General features: G+C 43.5%; 2 protein-coding genes across 2 annotated transcripts in view; one reads left to right on the forward strand and one right to left on the reverse strand.

The window, feature by feature from the left end:
• Positions 1-216: 216 nt before the first annotated feature.
• LOC140657702 (5-hydroxytryptamine receptor 5A-like) lies at positions 217-12380 on the forward strand. Its single transcript, XM_072875074.1, has 2 exons — positions 217-1254; positions 11549-12380. Exons 1-2 carry the CDS (start codon positions 472-474, stop codon positions 11879-11881), a joined length of 1116 nt encoding a protein of 371 aa, XP_072731175.1. The 5' UTR covers positions 217-471; the 3' UTR covers positions 11882-12380.
• A 7754-nt stretch (positions 12381-20134) lies between these two features.
• Positions 20135-23735, reverse strand: part of CCDC93 (CCC complex scaffolding subunit CCDC93) — a 57163-nt gene continuing 53562 nt past the window's right edge. The window contains exons 22-23 of the mRNA XM_072874630.1: positions 22534-22647; positions 20135-21306 (exon numbers count right to left, since the gene is read on the reverse strand). Of these exons, the coding sequence (XP_072730731.1) occupies positions 21253-21306; positions 22534-22647 (168 nt within the window). The 3' untranslated portion in view covers positions 20135-21252. The remainder of the gene's footprint in view (positions 21307-22533; positions 22648-23735) is intronic.

Genomic DNA, 23735 nt, shown 5'->3' on the forward strand with positions numbered 1-23735 from the left:
TGAGGAGAGGGGGTGTCCCGCCGCCTCCCGGGGGCCGTGAGGAGAAGGGGGTGTCCGGCCGCCTCCCTCACGGGGACTGCGCGGAGAAGCCGGCGCAGGCGGCGCCTCTCGCCCCAGCGGAGCGGGCCGGACGGCGCGCAGGGGCTCCGGCACCGCCCCCGAGGGTGCCGCCGGGGCGGGGCGGGAGCGGCGGTGCCACCCTCCCCGTGCCTGCCCCTCGCCGTGGTCCCGGCGAGCCTCCTCGTCGCCGCCGCAGCCGCCCGGAATGGGCGTGAGGAGCGGCGGGCGCGGGCGGCAGCGGGTGCCCGGCGGCGCCGCGGGGGGGCCGCGGGCTGCGCTGAGGCGGCGGCACATGTGGGCTCCCGCTCCCCGGCTGCGGGGCCGGGGACGGTGCCGGGGCGGCAGGCGGCCTGGGAAGGGGGAGAGTGCTCGTGTGCAGGAGTAGTGAGGGGCCGAGCCCCGGTCCCACGCATGGCGGAGCCCCTGAGCCCCTGCAGCCCACGGGGCCAGTGTCAGGCCAACGTGGGCGCCAATACCTCGTCAACCAACGTGGACACCAACGCCTCCTTGGCTGCCTCCGCGCTGGTGGGCGGCAGCACGTGGAGGGGCCAGGAGCCCTTCTCCATCTTCACCATCCTCATGCTGACCCTGCTGGTGCTCCTGACTGTGGCCACCTTCCTCTGGAACCTGCTGGTGCTGGCAACCATCCTGCGAGTGAAGGCTTTCCACCGGGTGCCCCACAACCTCGTGGCCTCCACAGCGGTGTCGGACGTGCTGGTGGCGGCCCTGGTGATGCCGCTGAGCTTGGTGAAGGAGCTGTCGGCCGGGCGGCGGTGGCGGCTGGGCCGGGAGCTGTGCCTCGTGTGGGTCTGCTTTGACGTGCTGTGCTGCACGGCCAGCATCTGGAACGTCACTGCCATCGCCCTGGACCGTTACTGGTCCATCACCCGCCACTTGGACTACACATTGCTCACCCGCCGCCGCATCTCCAACATCATGATCGCTCTCACCTGGGCACTCTCTGCCACCATCTCCCTCGCCCCCCTCTTTGGCTGGGGGGAGACCTACAGCCCTGAGCAGGAGCGTTGCCAGGTCAGCCAGGAGCCCTCCTACGCCATCGTCTCCACCGGTGGGGCTTTCTACCTGCCCCTCTGCGTGGTGCTCTTTGTCTACTGGAAGATCTACAAGGCAGCCAAGTTCCGCGTGGGGGGCCGCAGGAGGAACGCCGTGGTGCCCCTGCCTGAGGCTGCCCAGGTAAGGGTGGGGGACGGGGAGGAGAGCCCCTGCTGCCGCCCCAGGCATCTGCGCTCCTGCTTCTCGTCTGCTCCCAGCCATCACCCCTGCATCGGTGGTTTTGGCACAGCGAGAAGACTGAGACGTGCCCTGGGGCTCTCGTGTGAATTTAGCTCTGTTACAGACTGGACGTGAGCGGTAATTAGCCCGTCAAAAAGCGCCACTCTGGGAGAAGAGTTTTATTCTCTTTTTTTTTTTAAGTGTGCCATAAGAGTAAGTGACAGGTGCATTCACTGCCAGTCTGGAGAGCCATTTAAAAATCATCTGTTTAGTTTGAATTTGCCATTCCTTGGGGTTTTTTTCCCCTTTATTTTTTTGCAGTGTTGATGGGGTAAACAAAGACATAAACAGATCACTAGGTAATGTACAGAGTAAATGCATGCACATTTATCTACCAGCACGGACTTTGTGTGGGATCTATCAGTGTCTGAATAGATTTTGATAAGCAAATTATACACTTTATTTATGTGCTTGGGCTATTTTACCTTGAATATCGGGAACATATTGCTCACTGCATACTGTTGAAGAAATGAGCGATTAATTGTTTCTGTTTTAAAATTACCAGCTGTCTTAAAAACCATGTCCTCCTCCTTCTTATCCCAAACATTGCCTGTAATCCCACAAAGCCCTAGTCATGTGGGAAGTCTCATTCATTTTGGGGATACACCTAGCTGACAGGAAGGCTGTGTCCCTGCAGAAGGGTTGGGGTTGGCCCCTTGTGTCCCGTTAAGTCAGGCTCTCTGCATGACGACACTGTCACCCATGCCGTGTTGCCAAGGTGCTCGGTAGTGCTCTCTGTAAACTCTCTCCACTTTCTGTCACATACTCTTACTCTCACTCCTACCTGTGGAAGTGATTCTTTATAGTACATTTTTGTGATTGCATGTTGTATTTGCTAAGTCCAGTCCCTTCCCAGTAAGAAAAGATGAGCTGTGTGAATGTTAGAGATACCTAAAGAGACATGGAACCTTTCTGTTCAACTGGGGCTAATCCTGCAGAGCCTCACTCCTCTGCTAAATCCCTCTAACTTTGATTTGGAGTCATGGCAGGAAACATGTTATTATGGTCACAAATAAAAGTCCGTAGGTTGTGTCCCCTGATTCTAGCAAGAGATGACAGCGCTCGCAATTATATGTGGTCAGACTTGCAGATTTGGATCATAATGTCTTGAAGATGTTTTCAATATAAATTGATTGATGAAGCTGTCTTCTATGCAAAAGCATAAAATGTGTTAGAAAAGATGAGAATGTCTCCTCTAGTGGCATTCTTTTTTTTTCCTACGGCCTTCATCCCCTGGTTTGCACCAAATTTCTTTCCAAGTTGTTGTAAGTATGATGAATGTATTGCTTGGAGTTAATCTATAATCTTTCCAAGCACAAAAGCTAACTGAATATTTGTAGTGGGTTTCCATGCTTTATCTTTTTTATCTATCTATTTTACATGCACACATACTCATACAGGACCAGTTGTTTGCAATCTAACATTCTGGGAAGCTAAATGAGCTGAGGCATTGCTGCTTAAGTTTTAGCCTATACAGAGACATGTTGTTGGTATGTCAGTTTTAACATGAAAAAAGTCTGGCTCCTAATTGTCATAGTTCTGTCTGCAAAAGCCCTTGCGTGGGCACAGCTAGGCTGGCAGGTAAGTGCTTTATGCTGATGCAGTGTCTGGGAGCTGGTTTAGGCTACACTGACAGAAGAGCTCCTGTCAGTGTGAGCTGAATACCCGTTTTGGAGGGGTTGCCAGTGTAGCTGTTATTGCAATACCAGCAAACGCTCAAGCCAGCAGTTCTTCATCTTTCTTACATTTGCAGTGACTGACATATTGTCTTCTCCTTTTCTAACAGTGATTCTTGAATCTGCAATTGGTATATAGTGGCAACTTTCTCCCCTGTCCCAGCAGCTTCGTTTGCTGGCTTAAATAAAAAGACTTTTGTGATGCACATGCAAACCTTTACTCATCGTCTAAAGGAAGAGCTGATGCCCAGCTGCACATGTGTACATTAAATGAACCCATGGATCAAGGGATGCATTCAAATGCATCAGGATGCACTTCTTGTCAGTTTTCTTTCTAAGTTAAGAGACTGAGACTTACTCACTGAGTTTTATCCTGATCCCTTTTAAGCTTATAGGAGCAGGATCCATCATGAATCATGATCCACAGGAAAAGTAGCAGTTCCTCAGTGAATTCTAGAAAAGAATCTTCAGACACATCACTGCTGTTCCTTTGGCAAAACCCTTTTTTTTTTAAACATGCAAACACAAAGATAACATTGCCAGGGTACGTGGCAAACCTGGTAAGGTGATCCAGCTTCACTTCTCCACATCCAGGGGTGTGGGATAATTGCTGGAGGTGACTTAGAAATTAAACTTATATTCACATTTTTGGGTAAGGTACAACATTGAAGAAGCTTCCTGGGTGGAATGCGGCCAGGCTCTGCAGTTAAATGGGAACTCAAAGGTATTGTGTGTAACTAATAAGCTGCACATTTGCTACCCTGGGCCAACAGTCTGTCATGTTTCTGACAAAATGCTGTCCTTTTGGTGAACTTTGCTCATTATAACATCATTATAATACCAAAACACACCTGCATCCCAAAAGCTACCTGCCTCCAAGGTGCAGCCACCCCTCACTGAGCTTGCGCTTTGAATTTTTCCTAGCTTATACCTTTAAAAGCGAAGTGAGAAAACTTTACACCAATCCTAAACAAAGGTATGTATGACTAGAGTCACTCAAGCTCCACCTAGAAGGTGAAAGAGAGTATGAAATGGCTTAAGAGAGAGAGAATGTTAGGGAAGACACCATCACGTACCACTCTGACCTCTGGGATCAGTTGACGGGCTGAGCCTCTCTTCCCCCCCCATCGGGACGCCTTTGGGTAAGATTCGAACACTTGGTTATGCCAAGTGCCTCCCCGGGAAACTTAGAAATCTCTCTAGAGTTGCTTTATTATCTTTTAATGCATTTATAGCCGGCAGTGTCACTCCTGCTCTTGGTATTTGCATGTGCTTTGCAGACAGTGAATTTATCACCGGTAATCCAAAGAATCTGTGTGTCTGTTGCTCTAATAAACTGCACTCTTCATTAATCTAGCCGTGGTAGTTATTGAACACGACCAGACTCTTTAAGCGTGGCCGTGATAGTTCATGCAACATGACTAGACTGGGGGTGCAGCGCGTTATTAGTGAATCCGTAATTGTGAAGTTCAGTACGCTGAACACGACCGGACTTATAACATTGTAAGTTAACGCCGTCGCCTTAATCGACTTTGCAAAGCTGTTTCAGTGAAAGCCCTGAGAGGGCTCTGACAGGCAAACGTTGACTCTGATGAGTGGCTACATATACAGTCCTTAGAAAATAAACTGTTGACCAAGTCTGAGACTAAGACTGGATCCAGCCACACCTAGACTCCTCTCTGAGAAGGAGTATAGAAAGCAAGGGGGTCCTGTCTGAACCTCGTGACTCAACGGGAGGGTTCCCCTCCCCGCCACTCCTCAGACTCCTACGCGACAGTAACTCTTAACGCAACAAGGGGTAATTAGGTTGTCAGTGTCAGCACTGTCCTCTCTGATGGGGCAAATTCTGTTCTACTTGTTTTGCCCATCAACTCACTCTAATTTGCCATTTGTTCCTCATCTAATGTCTCTCCTACCTTTACTTTCTTTCATCCCTTCCTTCTGTGAGAACGCTCATCTGTCATGCTCGCCCTGCAACATTTTTCTTTTGTCACTGTTACTCTGAGTGTGAAGTGCCCTCTGCATCTATGTCAGTTCTCACCTTGGGTGCCCTGCACTAGTTGATCTGACATGAAAGGGGCTTTCGGCAGCCGATGCCAAAGGCTGGCAGTGCCTCCCAGGCTGGAGGCGAGTAGTAACAGTGGTGGTCCCTGCTGGGAGAGATGTCTGTGTTGCACTCAGGAATTAGCTGTCAGGTAGCCCTGAGTTGGAACTGCGTGCCAGGGCTATGGTTTGTGGCCTGAGGTATGCCCAGCAGTGTAGCTGGTTAATACTAGCAAGTTAATTTAACGAGGAAAAGATTTGAGGTCATAGTACTCATATGCCAGTAGAAATGCCTTGAAGAAAAATGCTGCATTTCCAGATGCAGCAAGTGGAACAATTATGATAATACCTTGATGTTTTTGCACAGTGCTTTTCAGCCAACACAGCCAGGTGCCAAAGTGCTTTGCAGGTTGCCACTGTGTATGTATATATACACACATATATATATGCACAGAGAAAGGGCAGTTGTCTCTCAGCTGAGAGTTGGCATACATATGTGAGCTGAGAGCTGGCATACATACGTTATATTTCTGTACTCTTATAGAGGTGCTGACTAGAATAGTTACAAAATAACTATTTTGAGTTAGTTTTGGTTAAAATTTTACTTGTGTTTTTGAAAAACACTTTGTAAAGTCTTTGAAAAAAATTAAGGTGAGGGAGATGGACATGAAACATCTGAGGTGCTTCTAGTTTTAATGAGAACTTGTTTCTTACTTTCCCTTGAAACAAAAGAATTGCAGAATTGGGACCCTAAATTAGACATGTGCTTGTATAATTATTTGTTTGCTAATTATGAAACTTCTTTAAAAGTGAATTCTACAGTCAATACTGATGTGAGTGACCTAAAAAAACTAGTGACGTACCATCACTGACAGAGAGCTATACTTTGTCACACCTTGTTGACAGTAGGTAATAATTCTCTCTGTAAATAGTCCAATTGAAATAAATGAGACTGCTTGAAAAACAGTAGATACTGCTGGAGAGTGCTCTTTTAAATCAATGAAGCCACTTGCAGCATAGGTTTCGCCCAGTAAAACCAAGAATGGCAGAACCTGAATGTCAGGATTACTTACATGTAGCAATTGCAGAGTCAGGCTTAAATTTCCATGTGAGGAGTTAAAAATCAAGTTCTATTGATGGTTGGGGGTTTTTTTTGTTTTTTTTTCTTTCTTCCCTCTCAAAGTACCTTGTATAGTGTATGATTAATTAGGCCTGATCCAAACCTTACCAGTTTTGTGAGAGCCCTTCCCACTTTAGGTAGTATCAGGCCCCAGAGCTCCAACAGGGCAGTGTTGTTCTGCACCTTGGCCCATTCAGCCTCTCCAACCCATGTAACCAGTCAGGACAATATGGGAGAGAAAACAGATTCTCCTTCTCTGAAGGAGTCACAGGCCTTCTACTTCTTATTTCTGCCTCTGACTGTACAAGTAGAAGAGAGGAGTCAGGAAACAAAGTGCAACTGTCCAGAAGAGTGGCAGCAGATCTCAGATAGGAGAAAGGTGAGGCAGGAAGCAAAGTGGAGTGGCTAACAATTTCCTGGGAGAAATGCAGAGCTATTCCTGCTTACAGCAGAAGAAAATCCTGTGAGAGAAAGCAGGTGTTCTTTTCCCTGTCAAATGTACTGTTTGTCATATTGGTGGAGCATCCAAGAAAGTGTAGGCATTCCTATGTTTTGATCCTTCATTGTGCATTTCAGTTTCTCGTGTTCTTGTTCAAAGAGCAAGAAGTATGCCAAAGCTGCACTGAGGCAGTAACGATCTTTGCTGAATCATGCTGTAATAGGCAAAACTCTGAATTTGTGGTAGTAAGCCAGATTTGATTGATGTTTATCATCTTTACTGTTGTTCTGTTATTACAGACCCTGGAGGTACAGTACAAACACATACACAGTACCTGCCATGAAGGACCAGTAATAACAATCATTAAAGCTATAAGGAATAAATGTTCCAAATCAAGGGATTTCATCAGAAGCTCCTTGGTGTCATGTTTTTTCAAACACTGCTAGGAACACAGGAATTGGGTTTGTACAACTCTAGGAACATACAGCCATTCAGTAGTAGTAATTTACTGGGGACAGAAACAACAGAAGTGGCGTTGAACTGTAACTGCTGATCAACGTACAGAAGAATTAATTCTGAAACTAAAACCAAACTCCTTTGTGTCGGTAGAAGAATTTGTATTTGAGAGCTCTTTTCCTTCATTTAACTCTCTTTAGGATACTCTCAGTGGAAAGCGGTTGGCTCTACACTTCTCAGAGCCTGTTGTCCTGGGCATAGCTGATTTCATGAATGCAGAACCTAGTTCTGGCCTCAGAGTAGCAGTCCTTTCATACCAGCTTTTTTCCCCACTGCTCCTGACTTGCAGCTCCTGGAGCAGTGCCTGAACGGGTGAAAGGAAATCTGTGCCCAAGGCATAGTGTGCTGCTAGCCACTGAGTAAGAACAGTGTGCAATGCCGTGCAGAGATGCTCACATATGAGAGATGTCCCCGGTATAAACTAAGGCATCTTCATGGATTGCTTTAATTTACAGTCTCTGCCCACCTTTGCCCCCATCACAGCCTGCTGACCAGCACTCATCAGTAGGCCCAAAATGGGGGAAAGGTTTTATGTTGGGCTTGTCCTTTGTTCCACGTGGCACAGGGATAACGGTCAGGTATTGTGACTTACGTTAGAAATTGGAGTCATGCAAAGCCTCCAGGATTGGCACCGGAAACTGCAGATATGGTATAGTCAGAGCTGTGTTTAGTTCAAGAAAATCACAACTGGCAAGGCTGGAAAGCCAGCTACATAATCTTTTTGGCCTGTGCTCTTGTTCAGACAATGCCAAATTATAGTGGATTACCCCATGCCTGCATAAGGGGGGAGTCCTGTAGCATGGTTCCCCCGCCAGCACTGTGTACCACAACAGCGTTTGCCTACGATAGACTAATTTACTTTCCATGTACTTTGTGTGGGTTGGCTTATAAAAAACAGCCTTGACGACATAGTCTTGGGGGCTGATTGATAGTTGTAGCAAGGATAATCTTGCACCAACCAGGCCAGGGAGATGAATCAGGCCTGCAGCAAATCATATAGAGAGCAATAAAAATAAAAAAATTTGAAATGATGATGAAAGGTTGGACTTTCCCAGCTTTGCGGTCTGCACTGATACATATTTTCCGATATGAACAGCACTTCACATTAAATCCGTGTTTAACTTTAAAAATCTATTGGACTTGTCCCCTGATGAATCAGTTCCCACAGCAGGGTTGAGCTGCTGGCAGTCCTGTGGTAGGTGTATATATATGGTGATAGGTGTATATATATGGTGACCAGGCAGGGAGGGAGCACAGTACCGCAAAGCTGACGCATTTACAGGGGCATTGAGCACAGGAGCACTGAGCACAGGGCCTTGCTAGAAACCCTGCGTAAAGCCTGGTCCGCTTTGCAGTAGTAGAAGCCAGGAGCAGCTGGCCAGTGGATCACAGGTCTGCCAAGTGGCAGCGCTCACGCTGGGGGCTGGCACTTGGAACGGTACCCCATGCCGGGAGTGCCCGAGAGGCAGGTGTCGTGGCGGGCAAGCCTGATGGAGAGCCAACTGAGCGAGGGTCATTCACAGCGTCTGCGGCTGGTCAGCTGGAAACAATGAACGGGGTGAGCGTTAGACGCTGATGATCATGGAAAGCTGAGCTTTCATACAGCTTCCAAGGTTTAAATGCTTGTGTAAGTCCTGTTCAAGGCACAGGCTGAAGGAGCTTGCTGAGGAGGGATACTAGTTACCTTTTCAAGAACATTTTGTGTATCCTTTTCAAAGGATTTCTTATGGAAAATTGAAGCAAAATATCTCCAGTCTGCCAGGGATATTTACGCAGTTTACTTAATGGAAGGTTGCATGAGAGATCCCATTATTTCTCCTAAAGCACCAAGCTGCTGTTTGCACTTTTGTTATTATTACTGTTATTACAATGTTATTTGGAAGTCCCAGGCAGAACTAGAACTAGTAAAAAAATAATTGAAAAAACAGCTATGACAACAGAGAAAGTAGAAACTATGTACACAGGAAGACAACTGCTGTCCTGAAATTTACAAAAAATACCATGATCTATTTGCACTTGCTGTTTAGTATTCAGAGGCCTGATCTAACAATCAGTGGAGTTTGTGAAAACTCTTCTGATTTCAGTAGGAGCTTGACCAGGCTGTAAATGCATGCTTCATTAGGGAAAACACCTGAGGACTGTGGTATCTTCTATCAAAATTTCTGATAATATGTAATTAAGTGATAAAAGAGTTGCTACTAGTAAATACCGCAGTTTGGCCACGAGCTTTCTAAAACCTGAAGTACCGAAAAGAAAAGGCTCTGATTTGATGATGGCACACTGCAAGCTCTTATCTTTTGAGTAGGAGGTGAAGGTTAAATATAGTACCAAACTATGCCCGATGCTAGTGACAAAGTCCTTTGTATGGCTCTTCCCAAGAGGCATACTTATGTAGCTATTCCTCAGGGCTAAGACGTAATCTTTCAGGGTTGCTTGTCACAAATTTGTCCTCGTGTCATACATTCATCCCTTTTTGCAGAGTGTGATTAAAGATGTGCAGAGCAAGTCCTTCTGCAGACAAATGGTGTGATCCTTGCTACATGAGGGGTGTCCCATTCTAATTGTCAGGACAGATGTGATTTTCATTTTCCTCCATTATTTGCTTGCGCCTGTAATCTGCTGCTCTTACATTCTACAGCCATGTCTGATGTCTGAGGGTGAAGACAGGGATATCCATCTTGAAGAGTGATTGTTTAGCCATTGCCAGTGCTTCCCCCTCTGAGGTGCTGTGCTCATATTAAATAGAGGCCCTCGATCTATTATAAAGCTTGCACAAAGGTGGCATGTGCATGTGGAATATGTGGCTAATTTAAAAACAAGCCATCTTTGGAGTGGCGTCAAAGTCTTGCAGTGCCTGTGAATTATCACTTAGGCAAATTGCAGAGCCTCAGGTTGCATCCTTAAACTGTTTACTTTATTTCACTGTCTTCATAACTGTAGTGCCTAGAAGAACTTTAAACGCACAGATACTTTAATCTTCAGATTAAAATCACAAGGGAGTATGTTTTTCTGGTTTGACTCTAAGCACAGTAATGACTTGTGCCCAGAACGTGTTTGCCCCAGTCTTGCTGCCACCCAGAGCACTGTGCTGTACTCGCTGCGCAGATGAATGTCTTGCCCTTGGCAAGAAAGGAGACAAGAAGCACCGTCAGCAGCCTGGAGTCCCTTGTGTAACTTCTGTTGAAGCCAGAGTTTGAACTGAAGGCCTATTGAAATCGTGTTATTCTGGCAATGGAATACTTTTTGTGAGAATACCATGTAGATCTGAGTGAAATAAAGGACAGGTGACAGAAGGGAGAAAATGAGGACCAGAAAATGCTGCTTCTCCAGCAGAACTTTTCTTCGATTACTACCAGAGTATTTTATAAGCTAATTCAAAATGGTGGCACGGTGCCTGTGGGTACGTCATTTCAGGTGCATCCTTATGCTCCCATTGTCATATACTGTGTTGGCACTGTGACCAGGCTGCAGCTGGTGCGATACACTGCTCTGTCCCTCTCCAGGAGGGAGAAGTGCCTGTGATGAGATAGCCTCTGTCAAGGAAGAGCAGAAAGCACCCGACTTCTGTCTTTCATAAGGGACTCTTCTTGGTGGGTTTACTTTCCACTGAAATATTTCCAAAGTATTCAGTTTTATTTCAGGCATTTATGATTTTTTGGGGGTAATGAAATACTGGCATTTTCCAAAGATCAGACACATTTGTTAAAACTTTCTTCTAATTGAAATCCCATTCTTTCATTAAAAAAGGTTCTGATGGAAAAATATTCCTGCAGATTTAGCTGAGTTTTTTGGGGTATGCTCTGTCCCTTCTGCAGAACAAGTGGTAGTGCCAAGCTCCTGCACCCACCAGGGATGGGATTTTGAGCTCTGCGTCCAAGCAGTTGGGCTGAAGAAAATAGCTTTATCTGGTAGGCGATGAGCAGGCATTTGTTGCAGGTCCCTCTCTAATACCTTAGTGAAATGACCCAAAGGACCTGCAATGGAATGAAAGTAATTTATGATTCAGGCCTGAGAAGCCCTAAAGGTCATGTAGCAGCATAGGAGAGTCTAGTTTAGGGATAGGCAGAAGGCACATGCCTTTGTTAGCCTTCCGTAACAACCTGATTTCCCACTAGGTATCAAGGCATCCAGTAAAATAAACTGCAAAAGAATGCCCACCACACACATGGCATCAGTTGCTCTTTATTTAGCGTTGTTTGTCAGTCACACTCAGCAGCTTTTCCAACATAATGAGAAGTCTGGTAATTTTGGCACTCTGGGGCATTTTCTTTCTTTTAGCATGGAAGGAACGGAGTTGGGGCCTTTTGTGGTAGGTGCACAGATGTCATGCTGTCATTTAAAAGTAATACTTCACTCAAACAAATTGTCTTGGTAAGAATCCATGTTTGCTTTTGTTTTGAGGTGAAGGAAGCTTCGCATGAACCACAGATGGTGTTTACAGCTCGTCATGCAGCTATCACTTTCCAGACAGATGGAGAAACATGGAGAGAACAGAAAGAGAAAAAGGCAGCTCTGATGGTTGGCATCTTAATTGGAGTTTTTGTACTGTGCTGGATCCCTTTCTTTATCACAGAATTAATAAGTCCCCTCTGTTCCTGCACCATCCCACCCGTCTGGAAAAGCATCTTTCTTTGGCTTGGCTACTCCAATTCTTTCTTTAATCCTCTCATTTATACAGCATTTAACAAAAATTACAACAATGCCTTCAAGAACCTTTTTGTAAAGCAGAGATAAAAGGGGACACAGAGGAGAAAATGAATCCTTTATGGCATAATACAGAGATTTCTTGAGGGAAACATGTCTGTGGTATGTACAGTTTTCATGCGCAAGAGCTACTTGAGGGGATTTAGGAACAATGAAAAAGAAGATGGAAGGTGTTTGGATATAAACTGACTGACAGTTTACAGTTCCCCCTTGGACATACATATATGCTGCTCCAGGGTTTGGCAAAGAAGATTGAAGCAGTCAGTACCTCCCGTCTGCTCTTTGAATCAACGTGTGTTAAGGTCTGCAAGTGAAGCACTGTATGTGTCCAATACCATGACTGTCAAATCTAACTGGACTGGTCTCATCTAACCAGCTACAGGTGCCATTCTGTAGCTTTCTCATCATTAGCCAAGGCACCAGTGGGAACTGCTAATTGAGCAATACTGGAATGTTTGTGATATGGGCAGGATGCTGGCTTCATTTTTGAGTTTTATTTGGAAGGCAATAAACATGCCGTATTCAATCAGTTGTTGAATTGATGTGAAATTAAAATGGATGACTAAGCAGCTCAAAAACACGCCCTAGTATGACTGAAGGGCTGTGTGTTCTCTAGTAAGCAGCAGTCCTTGATGGGAAGTCTTGGTAAAATACAGGTCAGTTATGTCCGCTGGGGTTAAGTGACATTTTAAAGCCAAGTGTAAAATTATTCAGAGCTACTGAGAATGTGCTTGCACCCGCTTGTGCAGGAGGAGGATCTAGCGCAGAGTTTTCACCTGGACTCTCTGACTCCGCAGGGCTCAGGCTCTCCCTGTTTTCTGAAACCCAGGTGAGCTCAAGATAGGCACCTGATACCTTCAAGTGAAGGGGGACTGTATGCACTATTATTTCATGCTACCATAAAACTAAGTATGCATGTGCGTTACAAACACCAAACATGCTGTATTCAATCACCAGGTTTGCTGGCAGCAACACATGGCTGCTTGGCAGTGGTAGGTGAGTATCCACATTGCACTGTCTGGGCTCCGTGCACCATAAATGTTGTGCTCATCACCCTACCTGAGTGAATTCCACAATTTGTCAGCTTGCATCAACTTCCTCCTACTGTAAGAAAGGTATTGATGCCAACATGTCTAAGTGTCTCCAAAAACTCCAGAGTCACTCAAAACCAAGCCCTGAATTGTTTTTCCAAGATCTAACAAACACCTCTCTCCCAACAATATATACAGAAATAAATTAAAAGATAAGTATTTCCATGCATACTGCCAAGTCTCTCTCTCTCTCCGTATTTGTTCCTCTAGTAGGTTTTACTTCCTCCCCTTCCCTGAGGGGGGATGCTGACAGCATCTCTGAGTATTTCTAGTGTGGCAGCTTTTTACTGACACGGAGTCCCAGCACCGTCTCCCATCTCCTCCCAAAGCTTCTTTAGGTACTGTAAGGGCAAAACCGATGGGGCTGGGCAGCATCGCAGCTCCTTTTGAAGCTGAGGTTCAACCTTTTACGCTGCCTTTCTCTGCCAGTTTTGTGTTTTCTGCTGCTTAAGCAACTCTAATTCAAAGTGTACCCTCAGGCAAACAACACAAAACCGCACGGAATGACTAAAAGTCACAAATTTCAGCTCCAGCAATATACACCGCTGGCATCTTGATCTCGCTGCAGTGCATCGCGCTCAGCCTCATCTCTGACGGTTACCAAGCTAATGGGCATCGCATCGACGTGAGTGCTGACCACGAAGCTCCTACCAAAGTCTTGGTATCCTGGCAGTCTCTCACAGGCAGCAGCAGGTAGGTGTATTTCCATCTGCTAGGGACTGATGAACTTAACAGCCATGTCAGAGAGGTATTATCAAACGTCTGTATCTTGTTGTCTGAAAAACAGAAAAATGATGAAGCTTTTACTTGCCTAACTGTAAAGCAGAGTTTATGGCAGTGTAGCCTAACACAATTCATGTACCTGCTGATGTCAGTTTGAGCTTAATGTCAGGTATATGGGCAACTGAGACCGAGGCAAGTTCCGGCTCCTTTCGAAATAAGTGATTTCAATGCTGTCAAAGCGCATATCCCTCCAGTTCCTTAAGGGAACCGCCTGGCCTCATCTCACTAGTGCAGTGTGTGGTGAGATCAGGCACCGCTGTACTTCACACCCTGCAGTACTGTGAAATTCCAGTGTGACCTGCTGTATCTGCAGCCACAGCCACCTGTGTATGTACCTGCAGAGGATGCTTCTCTCAATTTCAATGAGAATTAAGAAATCTTAATAACCTAGAATTTCAAAAAGATGTTTAGATAGTGGCTCAGGCTTTTAAATGGGAGCTTAAGTAACTCTTTCCCTTCTGAATCTCAATTTGCCTGCATTTTGAATAGCTACAGTTCAAACTAGCGTTTGGAGGCTTAATTAAACCAGAAAGGAAGACACATATGTAAAAGTCTAAAAGTTACTAAAACCTGCCAGTCTTATTCAGAATCACTGATGAATTTTTTAAGTGAATTGAATTTTTCATCTAAGAGAGTCACTGCTCTAAAAACCTTAACATCCAAACAGATGACCTGGAAGGAGAAAATGAAGAGGTCTTCTTGAGCTGGTTGTTGAAGAGCATACAAATCTCCTGCATGTGGCCACTCCTGAAGTTTCTCATGATCATGCTTTGGCCAAATTTTAGTGCCTGTAAGACAAGCCGCTACTAGCATGCAGATCTAATTACCAGCCCTGCTGCACTGAAGTTAAGGCCCATCACAGTCTCTGGCTGCTGCAGGAGCAGCAGCGAGAGCTTTGTTCTGACTCTAAGTGCCACCTGACTGGAGGAACACCAGGCTCCGGTGTGGGAACCCTTCCAAGAAGCAACACAGATTTTGGGGTACGTTTTACCATGGCTTTGCATCTGGAACTTGAGAAACACCATAAAGCCAGAAGGCTACTGTGCAGTTCAGTGTAGCTGTATACTTGCACTGGTACTACTGCAAATGCTGAAGGTGTGGCAGGGCTGTCTTCAGCTCGCTTGAGAACTGGTAGCAGGGCTACTGATGTAGCACACAATGTAGCTCTCCACCTCCTCAAAGATGAATTTAGCTTCCTCGGGAGGTGAATCTGGGCCTCTGTAATTTCACTGTGAGAAGTTCTCAAGATAACTGGTTTAGTGCTCTGCCCACCCAAGCATCTGTGACAGCAGTGAGTTGTTACAGAATGACAGGCTTCCACTGAAAGCAGCCTGGCTTCATATTCACCCAGAGGAGATGAGAAACAAGTGGAGCTTTCATTTCACTACAGTGGTTTTAGAAAGCTCTTAACAAAATCAGCTCCCCACACTGGCTCTGTGCATGTCTGCATTTAGAAGAGCAGCGGCACATATTCAGGATTTAAAATCCTGGATTTTAATCACATGGAATCTGAGCTTAGTGTGGGGGAAATACGTACGTTATCTGGGGTTATGGCCTACCCTGCTGGACGCTGCTTCCCGCTTAAAGCCAGAAAAGGCATCACCATCCCCTGGCCTTCTGCACAGCGAGCACCGCCTCTTACCCACGGATTTGTGTGCTAAACCCATAACTTGGTGCAATGGGAGCATAACTGTTGGATAGTCATCAACCTTGATTAAAAAATGTTGGAACTGTGGATAATTTTGTACTTCCCTTGGTACTTTATTGCTGTGATTAATTACTCTCATTATTAAAACTTGCAACTTTATTTTAATTGAAAAAAGAGGAAAGAGTAAAATCAGGCATGCAAGCACTCCTCTTTCTGGCACTTCAAGCATCAGAGTTTAGATCTTACGTTATTGCTGTGTTGTTATCCTTGGCTTCAAGATGGACCAAAGAAAATATGGAAAATACAACTCCCATGTGAACTAAGATAAATGATACAGTATCTTGAATATCCAAATAGGGAAAAAAAAAAGAATCAGCTATTCTGAAGAAACATCATTTGGCAATGCTTAGACATACGGTCATTTATTTCCTCAAATAGAAGTTGCTAATTTTGGTGTACACCAGGCATCTCTGCTTGTATATAGTGGACTACTAGCTTTATTTCCCGACACTGAATCTGCTCCTAGAAAAACTCACTGGAGACTACTGCTCAGCAGAAAGGCATTGCTGTATCCTGCAGCAAGGCTCCGAGAACCCTGCAGCTATCTTGAAATTAAGGCCTCAGTTTGTTGTGCTAGTGGAATCCACAGATTGTGCAGAAATCAAAGAGATTTGGAAGACGAATGTGAACAGAAAATGCTAATAACTTTCTGTGCTCCTCCTCACTCCATGAAACCCACATCCGTGCTACAGCTTCCACAATGAAAGCTCTTCAGTAATTTGTTATTGTACCCAGGAGCTCCTGATCTTTCAACCGTACTTCAGTCTCTGCTTCAAAATAGCTGTTTTACATGAGAATTCCCAAGCCCTTCCTAAATGAAGATTGATGCAAAAAGAGATGGTTTGGCCCCGAGAATACACGTTGACAAAGCCCTGTGAGCAGTACCTCGTAAGCTAGTCTACACCACAGTCACCAAGAAACCAGGTGTAAGCAGCAGCTGATAACGGGAACATGCTGCTGGGTGCGAAGCAGCCACCAACCCTGCCCGAAGAGCTGGGTAACGAGGCAGCGCCTGCCTCGAGCTCCAGGGACCAGCGCCTTAGTAGCTCTGATGCCAGCCATAGGCGGCAGCCACAGCTGTGTAGACACTGTGTGAGTAAACAGGCTTGTGTTCCTAAATTTTTCTTTTAGATAAAAGACTATTCTAAGAGTATGTCACCCTCCACCCAAACAAGTAAGACTTGTGTATCGCCTTGTACGTGTGCCCTGATTACATGCCTAATTTAGCCAAGCTGGCGCTAAGGTGGCAGGTGTACCAGCAAATCGCAATTCTCCAGCTGTCTGTTTTGTGTGAGTACCAGTAGCTATACAAAGTGGGACCTAAAAGAAGTAATACCCTTTCTCTCATGCAAGTAATTTTATGTTTTGAAAGAAATTTCTTTAAAGTTTTGCTATGGCTGGGTATACCTGTGCCATAGTGTCTCCGGAGAATAAGGAGTACAACATACTACTTCGTCACACAATAAAATGCTTTTGCATGTCACACACTTCTCCCCCATCAAATGCTCTTTGGTTCAGAAACGTACACACTAAGGTCACACTTCAATAAGCAGATTTTTCATGAAATAAAGAGGAAGAAGGGAAGAAACCTTAAAGAAAATATTGCTCACATTTTAACTTGCCTTCCAAGATTTTCTTTTGTTCAAATGAATAGTGACTTGGTGCAGTGCTGCATTCGTTTTGATACACTGTAACAAAAAGATTGTCTGGATTTTGTCATGCTCGGATTAGGTGTATGTCACCGATTTCACTCTCAAAAGGTATTTTACAAGTGCACTAAAGAAAGCTGTCACAGTCTGAAAGGTAAGTGTATGCCTTCAGTTCAGAGACTGTCAGCTTCTGAAACAAAGAGCGGACTTTCTTTGCAGCAGTTTATTCATCAACATATCAAAATAATTAAATTTATTGAAATGCAAATTAAAGCTCTGAGCAGGCTCTATCAAATAAAAAAAGAAAAGAAGTTTTGCTACAAGTCCTGTAAATATTTTGCAAGCCTGCTAACACCAAATTCAGGGCGAGATCCTTCTCTTTAAACAGTCAAAGAAATCCAGCAACACTGATGGAAAATTCTGAGAAACTCTTATCTCCTCCCTCGCAACCAGCTGAAAGGGAGAATTAAGACAGATTCTGCTTGCTATAGGTTTCTGTAGTCCTTTGCATACATGCATATACACTCTCAGAATTTCGTGCCTCAGCTGCACAGCTCCAATCACCAAACTGGGGGCATTAAAAATATTTTTAATTCCATAGATGAAAAAATTAATGTAATAATTATGCAAAAAGACCTTAAATCTCCAGCACAGTCATGGTACACATTAAAGCTTATTGACTTAAAGGAAAATAACACTTTAAAGCACTGCCCTCCTTCCTTTGAAAACTCCACTTAGAAGTTACCTCCTGACACGGCTCTTCACTTTGACAAATAGCTGTCATCATTTTACTGGAAGCCAAAATTAACTCAGTTGTTTCTGTTTAGCAGGATTGTCATGTTTATAGTGTCAAAGCATCTTGGATACGGTTCCCAAAAATCACCTTCCCACGAGTAGCCGTGGCATGATATGTACTTGTTCCTCCACACTAAAACTGACCGGGACAGGCTGATGTAATGGTTAAGCCCGGCAGTCACCAAGTTAAGCAGGCCATTAGAAGAAGGGCCTCTTTCATTTTGATTCCTCCTCAGGTATCAGAAGAAATGGTACCCCCAACATACACAGCCTGCGACAGAAAGCAAGGAGCAGCTGATATAGCTTTTTTCATACCTCTCCAGCCTCTTCCCTCTCATTTTCACACCGGGATCTGAAAGCAAAGATAGCGTCCATCTGCCCTGGATTTCGATCTATTGTAGAAAGAAATTGACTTGTTACATCAAGTTATAATCTGGACTGAATTTATTTTCTATGAGCAACAACTGGATCTTCACAAACCCCAGATTTATATCTTAGTCAAAATCACTAGCTCCTAGCCAGAGCAATGGTTCCAATGTTTTTATATTCCATGTTGAAGTTTCCAGGTTACTGAGTTTGTAACAGGTAAGCATAAAGTTTAATGTTATACTGAACAAATAATCACATCATTTATTCTACACGTAAGTTCATTACTTACCCTACCTAGGAAATTTTGCTTGATACTAAAGCAATTTTGATGAAAATTGTAAAACCCAAATTGAAATGTCCATTCAAGTTATTTTCTTAGAAGTGCATGGTAAGCAAATATGTCAGTTTGAATCCACAAACAGGTTATCTTGGTACCAAAGTTAAATTACTCCATTTACAAATTAGAGAGAGAATTACTATTTTTATAGAGGGCAAAGTTTGTAGACATAAATAATGTCTCCTGATATCAAAGCTGACTGGAGAAAGCCTGCAAGTAGCACTCAATGCAGATTTCCTTCTTTACATTCAGAATTCCTTCAATTTTGCCTTCGTTATTTCACTAGCTCTAGGCAGACTGACTTTTGAATACATACAAGCGGAGCAGCCTCTATACGTTCAGTCACTAACTGGTGTGGGGGAGTAAGGTACAAGCTGGCTCAGTAGAAGGGTTTTCTTTCTGTTTGTACTGAAGGCACAGGAAAAGTGTTTCAGGTTGTTCCAAAAACACAGTCTCACTTATGGGAAGGTACATCACATTGAACCTAGTCTACCATGGTTCTGGTAGCTCACTGCATTTTACCTGGACAGAACGTCAACAATCTCCTTATGCAAGGCTTAACAAATGCCTACGCTTCTCCTCGATAGAGAAGCGATGGTCCCCCTGTACTCGGCACTGGTGAGGCCGCATGTCGAATACTGTGTTCAGTGTTGGGCCCCTCACTACAAGAGAGACCTTGAGGTGCTGGAGCGTGTCCAGAGAAGGGCAATGAAGCTGGTGAAGGGTCTGGAGCACAAGGGTCTTGTGAGGAGCGGCTGAGGGAGCTGGGGTTGTTTAGCCTGGAGAAAAGGAGGCTGAGGGGAGACCTTATTGCTCTCTACAACTGCCTGAAAGGAGGTTGTAGCGAGTTGGGGGTCGGTCTCTTCTCCCAGGTAACAAGTGATAGGACAAGAGGAAATGGCCTCAAGTTGCATCAGGAGAGGTTTAGATTGGATATGAGGAACAATTTATTTACTGAAAGGGTTGTCAAGCATTGGAAGGGGCTGCCTAGAGAGGTGGTGGAGTCACCATCCCTGGAGGAGTTCAAAAAATGTGTAGATGTGGCATTTCGGGACATGGTTTAGTAGGCATGGAGGTGTTGGGTTGATGGTTGGACCAGATGATCTTAAAGGTCTTTTCCAACTTTAATGATTCTACAGTTCTATGATTTTCAATGCTACAGCGTTTGCATAAATTCACATGCCAATATCAAACCTTCCATTGTATTCAAAAGGAGTAGAATCAGGTATTGTGGTGTGATGGACTTGTACTGTCTCCACTGAGAATTCTGTATCTTAAGCAGATGCTTATGGAAGACAAATAAAACCTTCCATGGACCTCCTTTGCATATACCAGGTTTGATATTGTGCCAAATACCAAAACACCATGCTTACCAAAAGCGGCAAGAGAAAACAAAATGTTACTGATTGCTATGTGACACACGAAAACATCCTTATGAGTGAATATTGACACAATTCATCTTTTAATGCACTCATCATTCAAAAGCATATTAAGGCTTCTAAAGCAAGTTCCACCTTAAAAACACAACAGCGGAAGGTCAGTGGGTTCCAAACATTCTTTATTTTATATTCACTGCCATAGAAAGTAATCAAACAGCACTGTCATCACTGTTACTGGGGAAAAAAGAACGTGGCTTTTCTTCTCCTGAAGATGTGATGTACATTAAGAAGTCAGTCCAAAATCCTGATGTTAAGTACAAAAAGCAACTTTTTGAATTATAAAATACTGTATATACAGACATAAAAATGTTTCAGAAAGTGTTCCACAAAGTTTCTAAACTTTCAAGGGGAAATCTTCAGCAGGGTAAATAGGTTGTTGTCTTCAAAGGTGAGCATCAGTTCATTTGAGCAGAGTGTCTGAATCTTTATCTTCTATATTACAGGTGACATAGACTTTGATTTTCATCCCAGCCAGGGATAACATGATGGTCCTAGTGATTAAGGTGTTTTTTCCTGGAGCTATTAATTTAACAAGCACACTCTCTATATATAAAAATGAAATTTCAAATAAATTTATACAACAGCTAGACTTTATAAAAATATAGATCTATAATTTTACACCAGGAATTATCCAAGGTAAGTTTCCATTTTCTTATGTCTTAACAATTAGAAATGAATTCTTATCCTTTGGAATCTTATCTATGGCTAGAGTGTAAATTAAAATAATGTGAAGTTATTAGCTGGTGAAGAGTTTCAAGAATCTCATTCTGTGGGGTTTTTTTGGCCAAAGTTAACAAGCCACTGCATTCTGCAGTGCTCATCTTGTGGTACTGGACATATTACACAGCACATATCTACTTATTCCAGAATCTTGACCTAATTCAGTGTTAAAACCCAAATAAAAAACATCCCCATTGTCCTTACTGTTGGAAAAAACCAAACCCAAATAAATAAAATTAGACAATATTTCTATTTTGCTGTACTGTGTTAACTCTTTACTGTGTAGTGGAGGCAATAATGAATAATACAGCCATGTGATGAAGGAATGTAAAACCGAATCCATACTGGGGGAAAAAAAAAAAAAACAGACTTTTACAGCTGTGTGTATATATATTTTTATATATATATATATATATCTGTATATATCTACATTGCAGTTATAACTGTCACCTCACAAAAGAGATTCAATGGACTGAACAATCATCTATAAACTTCACCAGCTGGAGTTCTTCAGGAAGAACTAGCTTTCAGCTTAGACAGCAGCATTTCATTCTTACGGCATTCCTGTTAACAGAAAGCAAAGATAGTAGTTGTTCTTAACTCTACTAGTTATATCTTCCAATCAGCAAAACCAAGCCCTTTTATTTTGAAAGATCTCCAAAATCCAAAGTAGTCTGGAGTGACTGATGAGCTGAAGATAATTCTGGTTCATCCATAATGTTATTCCAATGGTAATATTCATTAAACTTTATGACATTCAAGCCAAAAGGAATGCTACTTGACCATTCATCTAAAGTTGTTACAACTAGCTGAAACAAATCCACCTTTTTACTTATAAATTGAATAAATCTGAAATTGAGATTAATTTTAGGTGATCTGGAACTTCACAAGACAGTTTTCGAAAAAGTCAGTGTTCAAGGAACAACTCTAGGTCAAGAAATATAGGTCAAGAAATATATTTACATAAGCACATACCACCTATTTTCAACACCACAACCATGACTTCATTTATTTTTAAGGATAGCAAGGTTGAGTGGAAGTTCCCTCACAAGGCAGTGGAAGAGAAATATGCTTCCAGTAAAAAAAAAAAAAATAAATTCCACCTAACTTCTGCAACTAGGACGTAAAATTCTGTATGTCAGAAAAGTAGCTGAACAGTCCCTGTCATTCTCCCAGAGTACATTGGCCAAAACAGGAAGGAACTGTCTCAAAACCAAGCAGGACCGACGACAGAAAGATGTTTTTCCTCAAACATCTGATGCCAAATGACAATTTTGCCTGGCAGCACTACTTTGTCATTCATTATCATGGAGACAATAATTAACAGAAGCATATTATGATGAAAAGCTCGGGAAAGGCTAAATCAGTGAAGTGTTAAACAGTGCTTTCACAGTGGTTAGAAAACAAGGCTGGTTCCTAACAGTATTTATAACTACTGAGACTCTGGATTCCCTCCCTTATTCACACATATTTCCACAACCCTCTTTGCTCCAATACCTAACTGCTCATAGATCTTCAAGAGATTCCATTTGGAAACCCAAATATACAGCTTGCTCAGTAACCAACTGTCCTTCCCCTGTAACATGGAGGGGTGCTAGTCTATCAGTGAAAAAAGAATTTCCAGAAGCAAATTCAGAGTCCAATAATCACGTGGAGATAACCACCAAGAGACAGCGCGAACATGGGGCGATAATCATCATATTCGGAACTCTTGTGCATATATTGTGCACAAGTCAAGCCAAAATGGGTCACTGCACACTTGCCAGTTTACATTGGCAAAACTGGTCTTACCTCTTTAAATTCTTTCACTGTTTTAAAGTAAAGCCTCTGTTTCTCTAGAAGCTCTAAGTATTCATCATTCAACTGGTCTCTTCGCATTTTGTTTTCTTGCTTCTTCTTTTCCATCTGTTGGTAAACAGGAAGGATAAGAGATCATATACTGTATAAGGAACAACTATCTATAATAGAAAATGGGAGACAGATGCTTCATAGATTATACCCCGGCTTGTGCTTTAAATGCAACGAACATTTAGGCCAGCTACTAAAAAAAAAAATAATTAAACAGCTAATGCTGAAGTCTCAGTACCAGTGGCCCTATAGGTAGCATTCACTATTAAACTAAGGCTCACATCTCTGCAAGCCAAGAATCTTGCTCACTGAACAATCCTACCTCAACGATGACACAGTGAAATTACTTAACATAAAACAAACAAAACCCAAACAAACAAAAAAAGGTTTTTGATGCAACACTGAGATCTTGATTTGGTTGTTTATGTTAGTTGTATCAAACGGGGAGGGCAGGAGACATCTTTACCTTCCTATGCAATACTGTACTTGCTCAAGACCCACACATAAGAAATCTCTTTTCTTTTCTCCTTCTGCCAAAGTTGTGACAATCATAACTTAAGACCCTAAACGTGGAGAGGATTGGTTCTTATTATAGAACAGAGACTGCCTTCCTCTCAGGGGTAGTTCTAATGAAGTTCTTCCATCACAGCATCACAGACAAGTTTGCTGCTAGTCTAGAGAGTAAATTTTCCCTCCCTCCCTCTGGTGCTAGGGCACAGTCACATTAAAAAAAGCCCTGTTGCATTCCCAAAAGTTATTTTTGCAGCTCTCTGACAGGCTTTCGCCTCCTAAATTTTGACAGGGACAAATGCAATTCCAAACTGCAAGAATCCCCTAAAGCCCAAACAAACAGGTAATTGCACAGCAGCAGAACTTGCTGCATTTCTAGATTTATGTGCCAACACTGATCTTACTGATTCTTAATGCCTAAAAGAAATGAGCAGATCCCAAACTTAGAGGAAGTATTAACACTGCTAACAAGGTACCTCTCCTTTACGAAGCCAGCTGCAGTCCAAAACATCAGGGAATCTCTCCTAACATAACTTATCAGGCAGGGCCAGTAGGTTTTTAAAGTTATGCTTGAGGAAGAAAAAGCATTAAATGTGTTAATGCAGAAAAAAGCATTATCACATGCTTCCCATTCC

The sequence above is a fragment of the Ciconia boyciana genome, chromosome 10, assembly GCF_034638445.1.
Source record: "Ciconia boyciana chromosome 10, ASM3463844v1, whole genome shotgun sequence".
NCBI classification, from domain to species: domain Eukaryota; kingdom Metazoa; phylum Chordata; class Aves; order Ciconiiformes; family Ciconiidae; genus Ciconia; species Ciconia boyciana.